The sequence below is a fragment of the Lotus japonicus genome, chromosome 1 (assembly GCF_012489685.1).
Source record: "Lotus japonicus ecotype B-129 chromosome 1, LjGifu_v1.2".
NCBI classification, from domain to species: domain Eukaryota; kingdom Viridiplantae; phylum Streptophyta; class Magnoliopsida; order Fabales; family Fabaceae; genus Lotus; species Lotus japonicus.
The window spans coordinates 55,415,590-55,425,218 of NC_080041.1; the positions used below are offsets into that span (position 1 = coordinate 55,415,590).

General features: G+C 34.8%; 1 protein-coding gene across 1 annotated transcript; it reads right to left on the reverse strand.

Annotated features, from left to right (window-relative positions):
* Nucleotides 1-267: 267 nt before the first annotated feature.
* On the reverse strand, nucleotides 268-2,319 carry LOC130729766 (adenine/guanine permease AZG2). The gene has a single exon (XM_057581606.1). It carries the CDS (start codon nucleotides 2,063-2,065, stop codon nucleotides 461-463), a length of 1,605 nt encoding a protein of 534 aa, XP_057437589.1. The 5' UTR covers nucleotides 2,066-2,319; the 3' UTR covers nucleotides 268-460.
* Nucleotides 2,320-9,629: the final 7,310 nt, after the last annotated feature.

Sequence of the window (9,629 nt, forward strand, 5' to 3'; positions counted from 1 at the left end):
TAAAATGTGACACACATATTAAAAAGGGTAATTACATATATCATCACAATTAAGTTAGATGTAGTTGAATTATTTTAGTTAACCGCACAAACAAATAGTAGCACCAAACCTGAGTTTTATCCCCCATTTTATGTATCAAAATTGTTAATAATATGCTATTTAAGACTCTTTTCAATACACTTTGTACTTTGTTATTAGTAGAAAATTTTCACACCCAATTTGAGGAGCCAAATTCCTTGTTTAATTTCAACTACTTAAGAAAATGCATTGGTTGCTAAAATATATAGGTTGCTAAAATATATAGGATAACACTGAAATCAAGTTAATATTGTGACTGCTTATGTCTAAGGACTAGCAACCTATACACTTAGCAGCTAAAATCTACAAACAAAGAGTTCTAAAATAACACCACCATGAGTCCATAATTGACAACCAAAACCATTAATCATACCACAAGATTTCATATAATTTCCACAATTGATTCAACACCAGCAGTAGCAGATACTTGATTGTGCTCCTTGGTCACCATTCTCCTCATCTTCCTCAACCAATTTATGGCGCTCGTTGCATAATCCAAGAGGCTAAGAGCAATGTAGAGCCCAATCCCCCCAATAATCCCATAAGCTATGGAGAAAGTGAGAGGCATGAGAAGCATTATAGCAAAAGCAGGAACAGCTTCCTTAATGTTTGTCCAATCTATGTCCTTCACCACCTTCATCATCATCACCCCAACCATCACCAGTGAAGGGCCAATAGCCCAAGGAGGAACACTGGAAAACAGAGGAGTGAAAAATAGAGAGAAAAAGAAGAACACACCAATCATCACAGCAGTTAAGCCTGTTCTACCCCCTTCTCTCATCCCAGCTGAAGATTCCACAAATGTTGCAGTTGTTGTCACACCCAATGCAGAACCCACAATTGTTCCACCTGCATCAACCAAGTAAGCCATGTACTCACCTTCAAAATTCCCTTTCTCATCCACAAACTCACCAATCTCTGCAAGTGTGTACATGATCCCTGTCAATGCAATCACATCAACATAGAACAAGGTAGCCAAAGCCTCCCAAACTTCTTTTTTATTAAATTCACTGAAACTAAGAACCCCAGCAGTGGATTTGATTTTATGAAAATCAACCACTTTCTTGAAATAGCTGAAATTTGCATCCCCAAGTGGAGTATCAGGGAAAAAAGTCACCTCTGTGTGCCTAAACCATGACACCAAGGTTACAAAAAGAATGCCATAAATCATGCTACCCCTGATGTTCTTCATTAGCCCATAGCTTGTAATGAGGAAGCCCACAAGCCCAAGCCAAAATGTTGGGCTTTGCAATCTCCCACCCAAGCATGCTCCTGTTATTGGGTCAGTGCTCTTGCAGGCTGTGATGGTGACAAGATTGGAAGCATCAGGCCCAATAAGCCCAACACCCTGGCTTGCTTGCAGGCCCACAAAGGCAATGAAAAGCCCAATCCCAGCAGCACAAGCAAGCCTAATAGAATGAGGTATGAGCTTAGCAAGCTTGCCTCTTAACCCAAGAGCAGACACCAAAAGAAAAGCACACCCTTCAATACACACCACAGCCATTGCTGTTTGATATGAGAGTGGCCCAGTTCCATGAAAGCCTACCATGTTAAAAGCTAGGTAAGCATTTGGGCCCATACCTGGAGCCAGGCCGAAAGGAAGGTTGGCTAAGAGTCCCATAGCAATAGATGAAACCATGGCTGTCACAGCAGTGGCCACCACCAAGTCACTCTTGGTCTTTGCAAGGCAGCTTTCATAGCCAGCATTAGGCTTTACCGTGCAGTCTGGACCTGCCGGGGCGGTGCAGTCAGCGGTGGAGCAGGTTCCTCCAGAGGCGGCGATGATGGTGGCGTTGACGGTGATGATGTAGGCCATGGTGACAAAAGTGGCTGTGGCTGCACGGAGCTCTTTTGTGAAGCATGTTTTCCTTGCTTCTAGCTTGAAGTAGCTTCCAACAAAGCTCTTGGAGACAGAATCGTTTATGGTTTTCTCCATTTTTGTCCATTTTGGTCCCATTCTTCCACTTCCACACACATCTCTTCCCATCTCTATATTTGAAATGAGAGAAAATGAAGAATTGAGAATCAAATTGAATGGTTTTATAGCTGAGTAACGATTATGGTTATGATTATGTCTGTGATAAATATTTAGTAAAGAGGGGAGGAAGAATCAAATGAAGATATTTTTTGTGAGCAAGTGGAAATCATGCAGGGGAGTGAATATACTGATGGTAACGTGTGGTCATGTAAGGGTTGAAGAAGAAGGAGTGGAACTTTGAAAGTGGTTGATGAATGATGATGCCTTGCTTACCTGTTTAGTTATTTATATGGTTTGTACTTTTAGTTTTTAAATATTTCTATTATAGATATACACAAATGGGCAACTCGCAACTACTTTAGCATTAATTAATTGGCATACGAATAAAGGGGTTGTCTAAATGACCCATGATAAAGTTTGGGTTAAATAACCCATCATCCAATCACATTGGAGATAAATGAGTTAGAAATAAATTAATAAATAAAATATAGAAATTCCAACTCACCTATCTCCAATGTGATTGGATGATGGGTTATTTAACCCAAACTTTATCATGGGTCATTTAGACAACCCCACGAATAAAATATACGAAATTTTTAGGATAAATTAATGCAAGCTTTTCTATAGTGGTAATTTCTCTTTTTTTAACACCTTTGTTGGTCGTGGTGCCTTATTTACACCTTTGTTGGTCGTGGTATTGAAATGGGAACATAAGTTTTTGATGCTTGCTGTGGTACCTTAATTTAAATGAAGGTACGGTACCTTAAATGATGTAAACCCACTTTATCTTCAATTTTTTAAACTTCTAAAAGCCTCTAGCACCATCATTCATAAGCATTTTAGTAGATTATCTCATTATCTTGTCGTTCGCCAGACACCAATTTTCATATCTCACCCTTATTATGGTCAATAACTCTCTTGTTCTTACATCGCATACATTTCCACTTCCACCACTAGATTCTGACTTAAAAAGAGCTGGAACAATCGACATGATGTCTAAGATTCCAGCAAAAGTTAAAAGGTCTAATCTTCTCTCTTTCTCTGCCCTTCAATTTCACAATTTCATCTAGTCGGGGTACCGTACCCAAAAAAATTTCAAGGTACCACAGAATTTGCCTATTTTATGCATATTTATCATTTTTTTAAGGACCCTGGTTATTATCCATAATTCCATATGCATCTTCGGGTACGATATTACTAATTACTATCTGTCCTTTTCTTAGGTCTTGACCTACTACATTCTTCCATGCTTCTGAAATGAATATTCTTATGTTATAGAAAAAGAAAAAATATTGTACAAAAATATTGTACTACCTGTTCTCGAATAATCACTCAAGTGGTAAGAGTTGAGAGATATATTGTTGAGGAAGAGAAGATCTAGGAATCAATTCTTACAGAGTGTAATTTATATTTTCGATGTATCAAAAAAATTACTGCAATTTTTAATTTATTCAATTTAAAACATATTATTCAATTTGTACGAGTAAGAGTTAAAAAATTAAGAATGTTAAAAATAATTTAAATATTTTGTATGGATGGGAATTGAGAGGAACTCTATATATGATCTATAAGATCTATCATGTCAAATCGATGAGAACAATAGAGAAGAAACATATATGAATCCATAACGAGCGACAAAAACAATGAAGAAGAAGAGGTTGGTCTTCCACATTAACAACTACTCTGTCGGAAAAATCATTTAGGTTTCTCTTTTTTTTTTCGAAAATGGGATGTGAGAACTCTAAGTTTAGCACAATGCATAATGTATCCATCAATGAACGACTACATCACTATTTATAAGTTCAGTATCCATCATAACAATCTCTCAAAGTCTTGATGAAGCCTTTAGGGAGGTCTTCCGAGACATTGACCGCCATCAGGCAACCTTTCTTAGTAGGTTGAAGTCATAGCCACTTAGTCGTGTTGGGACCAGACCTCTAGGGTGTTTATTTAGTCATAAAAAATTTGGACACGTTGAGATGTTATTGGATCTTTTGAGCCAAAGCAATAATGTTAGTGTATTTAATGTTATAATATGTGTTGAAAATAATACTTCATATCTATGAGACTACGACAGGATATTTTAATCTTCATGGCTAATGTCGAGAAATACATCTTTGTATTTTTTTAAATTTTTATCATCAGCCGTTTCCGTTAAACTTTTGGTTTAGTTGTTTGATCTAATCCACTATTAATGAAAGGTTTTTGATGTTTTCAAAAAAATAATAATAGTTTAAAAATTCTTAGTCCCACAAAATCAAATAAAAGGAAAATAATACTTGCGTTCGATTCTTCGATGATTCTATTCTTCGAGACAAAAAGATAGCTTCAAAAATCCAAAATCAAAATCTTTGAAAGATCAAATGCTATATTTCCGCAGTCCGCGTGTGTGTATAAATATATACGTTTATTTTGTAAAGTTGAATAGTTTAATAATAAATACTTTTCTTTTAAATATTGCCATACAGGACATATATGTAATATATAGTACTCAATTACTTGAGTCTTTCAAAAAAAAATTACTTGAGGTAAAATCGTCACCAATTTTTGTTCCTATGTAACCAAAAAAATAAAAATTAATCACCATTTATAATTTATTGAAATCTGGGCTCAGAAACGCAGAGGTTCACATATTTATTATTGAGTACTGGAGATTTAAAATATTACTGAATTGGCGTGTATGATTGTTTGAGACTTTCTTCAACAGAACAAGCTCAATAAATCTTAAATCATTGTAACATTGTAGGTCAAAGAGACATATATCCCAAGGGAGTTGAATGGAAGAAAAAAAAATCTACTTCCCATGATGAATAATCCATTCTCCTTCAGGGGAATCTAATATGGCAAGATTCCCAGTCCATCACAAGACTTTTAAACTAAACAACGAGTATTTAATAATTTTTTATCTCCACATTTAGTGATATCTTGATTTTAGTTTCCATTTTTTTTTCGCAATTAATCGGCCAGTTTAGTGAATCTGCAATTTTAACTTAGCAATTTCAGTCTCACAGTTTAGTGATTACTAATATTGATCTCGCACCATGCGCAAATAGAATAAGAATATTTTGTTGGCATACATCGGACATTTTCATATTTCCTTTCTCCTTTTTCTTTTTTAAATATGTATATCACTTATTGAAGTTTTTTCTAATCTGAGTTACATTAATTTCCCCTTTTTTTCTAATTTGTTATGCTTGAAATCAATATACCAAACTATTTTAATCTTCCAGATTAATATACGAAAACCAAAAATACAAATTTTTTGAGTTAATTTCCAAATCAATCCTTTAAAACTATTTGATATCCATTTTTTATGGAATATTTGATATAATTTTGAACGCAAGAAATTACTTCCAATTTTTTATAATATAAAAAATAAAAATAATCACTACAAAAAAAATTTGTCAGCATATATCTTAATGGTAGAAAAGTCACAATTGACTTTTATTAGTTATGTTATCAAAAACCATTAAATCTCAAATTAATACAATAGTTATTTTTGAAAAAAATCACAATTGACTTTTATAAATTATTCTAATATCATTAATAACAATTAATATTAGTTCATTTAATATATATATATATATATCTCGTTTTGCTTTAAAAAAAATTAATAACTACTAAGTGCAATATTAATATATTACTAAAACAAATCAGAAAATATAAATATGACATCATCTACCTACTAATTATACTATGAGAGAGAAAGCTTATGAAGAAAGACATAGAATGAGGGATGACACTTATCGGAGCTGTCACTTTTTAGTTTCGAAAATAGTATATAGTATAGGATAGGAAATCACATGATTTAGTTCCCTCAACTTTTTTTATTTGATATTTTGGCCGCCTATTTTTTATATTGTATATGTGATTTCACCACTAAACTCTTAATCCAAAAATTCATGTCTTTTTATTTGCTGAGATGTGACCTCTTCATTGATGTGGTAGTTAACCATGTTTATGTTTGACTATTATGTCAGTTCTTACTATCAAATTAGAAATGACACCCCAACGATTCTTCACAAAATTGCATAACTTTGGAAAATCACTACAAGAAAAATTGTTTGTACTAATGGCTTTTGGTCATCAGTTTTGACCTAAAATCATCAGTAATGATAGATTTTCGACAGATTATGGATGACGATAAATCTGTCAATATAACCTTTGTTGGTAATGGCAGGTTTTTAGGAAAGCTATTAGAATTTTTTCGATAGCTTTTTCTGTCAATAACTTGCTCATAGAAAATTACTTCAGTAATTTACCTATAGAAAAGAGCGTCAGTTATTTATTGACGGAAAATACCGCCACTATAATTTACCGCTGTAAAATGTCGTCACGGAAAAGGTTAGTAATTTTGTATTTTTTCCTGATTTTTTTTTCAGAATAGAAAAGAAAATTAAATATAAAATGCAAGAAAGGAAAATAGAATATTGAATGTACAAATAAAATAAATAGAGAAAATAAACCACAATAAAATAAAATAGAGAAAATAAACCAAAATAAAACAATGACTCAATATGTTAGATAATAATATATGGAGATGAAATAAATGAATAAATGAATATTGAATGAGAAACTAACAAAAATAAAAAAAAATAAAAAGCAATACAAAGTTATAACAAGAAGAAAATTATGAAAAGATGAGAGTGAGAAGAAGGAGGTGTGATGGAAAACATAATGTAAATGTATATTTATGGGTTAGCGACGACCTTTAATCTTTGGTAGAGTCGTTGGTAATACTGAAAATTTCAAATTAGTGACGGTACGAAGTCCTTGTATGCTGGTAATAGCAAGAAAATATTCAAATTATTGATTGCAATGTCAAATTTTTAGTAACTGTGAAAATATTTGTAAGACCCAAGTTTTTCAGTTTATACCAAGTGAACAAAATCCTATTCACGATTAGGGTTGATGTATCGTGAAGGGAAACCTGAACAAGAGTTTACCAAATGAAATAAATTTATGAAGGAGAAAGTTCAGGAAAAGTCTAAGGATTGTATCGAAGTCGATAAAATGTTATAACACGATTAGTATTATTCGTTTACGCCTAGGACGAGAGCCTTAGGAAAAGATTAATTCCACCCTTGGAACACTGTAGGAATTAATTCTGAAAATCTTCAAAAGGAATATAGGGATTTCTCTTATTCCTTTCCATGACAAACGTTTCAAGGCGAAACTCTAGAATCTACAAACGTCCGATTCCAATCCTCGGAAGTTTGCCGAAACTAAAACCCTGATAGTTCAAAACCCTAAAATCAACCGACAATGAATACTTTTTCTATTCGGAGCTTCAAATGAAGATTCTACACGCGTGCACCCATTTCTCTCGATGATTTCAATCTTTCTTCAGAAGGAAGTTTTCTATTCCGACATTCAATGCAAAAAGTAACTTATCGGGTAAAATAGTTTTACACCGACTTTGCATTAGTCACCTAAAATACAAGGAAACCTCTTTTGAGTTTTGGAATTATGTCGCCAAAACCTATCTTAGAATTCACGGAGAATGAAGCCGGAAAAATCGGAATCGCGAAACTTTCATTTTCCCGCGTTTTTCCAACCTCTATATATAGCCAAGAAATGAGAAAAAAATCACAAAACTCACTCATTTTCTTCACCAAGGCCGCGAGTTTGCTAGAGGAGGGAGAAGAGAAGATTTTCTTCATTTCTTGCTTGATCGTTGATTCAACAGTTGCTGCTTGAAGGTATCGAGGTATAGTCGCTAATCCTTACCTCTGATCGTCTTTTCCGTAGCTTTTCTCTATGTCTTTCTGTGCTCATAGTTTTGAGGTTTTTGCAAAACTATCCTGATAACTTCATTTTTCTATCTAAACATCTTCCCTATGTGCCCAAGAGCATGTTTATCTAATAATACTGCGCCGATTCTCGAAAAACTACCGTCGAGTTTCAATTATGCTTAAAATACCCATTTTGGGGCAAAGCTTCGTCCTTTGGACTGAAAACTATCGCTTTAGCTTAGTGCTAGTAGGATTAGTTGTCATAAACGTCGTTGGTGACGTCCCCATCCAATTTGCTTTTCGAAATTTCAGTTTTGAAATTCTGAGCTAAAATATTGACCAAAATACCCCTGCGACAGTTTTCGATCCGATAATTTTTCCGAGTTTAGAATACCCTTAGTTACGACTAATAATAACCTAGGAACCAAGTTTGATCGAAGAAAAATCGACCCACCTAATTACCAATAGTGGCCGAGCACCCTAGGGGGGGAGGAAGAAAATTCTTGTTTCAAAAACTTGTCCTTTCGCGCTAGATTATCGTACCTCGAAGTATATACTACTTCGTGTAACCTTAGTGAGTATTGATTACTGAGTTTCTGATAGTTTTCGATGGAATTCTGTGGTTTTACTCTAAAGGTTCTTTTGAAGAATTCCCTGAAGAACTAGGAGCTGGTTGTGAAGGAACATTCGAGGACAATCCTGGAGAATCTACAGGTGAGGGCTACTCACTGAATCCTTAGTTAATGCTTAAGTGTCGATGCTTTCGACTTGATTTACTGTTTATGCACTTGTTTGTGTTTGACTGGAAAAATGTTTTCTGAGGCTTCGGCTGACAATGTAGATGATTCATCTACTGACTGTTTTTGAGATTGAATTACATGGTACGTGCTAAGTGGGTAATCTAGGATGTGTGATGCATGCTTTATATGCTAAGTGTTACGTGGTTATTCTAGAATGTGTTGATATATGACATGTTTGTTGACTGTACTGATTTAACTATGTCTTTCACTCATATCTGTGGTACTGAGGAGTGAGAATAGCGGGCAGGTCATGCCGATTTTATTTTGAGACTTTGGGGAAAGTTTGATAGGACGAATGAGATTCGGGCCTTGTGTATGGTTATAATGGATCGAGACATTCTCGGGGAGTTAATTGGGATTATGGGATGTTGAAAACTCATAAGGTTTGCGATAAGACTAAAAGGAAATTATTTTGTAAGGAAAACTCATAAGACATTAATCAACCTCTAAATCTTCAAATAATGATAACAAACTCGAAAGGAAGCTTAGGATGCAAATCTTAGTTTTGGGAAAGCGAGAAGTGTCGTCGGATCCAAGTGTTGAGAACATTAAGAAGTTTTGAGTATGTTGATACTCTTGTGCTCTGGGAGCAGTTGTGTTGTTGGGTTATCCGAGAGATAAGCCGGGAAACAGGTAGTTTCCGAGTATGTTGATACTCTTTTCTCGTTGAGCAGTTTTGACCATCGGATGGAGATGAGTCGGATGATTTGGAGATCATCATGAGTTATTATGTTGTTGTAAAGAAGTGTCTTTTGTCGCAGAATCGACTTTACCTTAGGGTAAGCTTTTAGAGACATTAATTTAGCTAGAACACGTGGCGACGTGTCGAGTGAGGTCGGAGACGTTGTTTGGCTAATCATTTCGCATTCATGCACCATTAATGAGGTATTAACACGAGACGGACTTCGGACCTCGGTGGATTCCAAAATGGTCATAAGACCCGGATTTCCGCGTAAGAGCGCTATTAGGCGACTCTTAGTAGCAGACCGAAATGGCAGGCCTTCGGGTTTTATGCTGATCTGGCTACCTTTGTGTGGT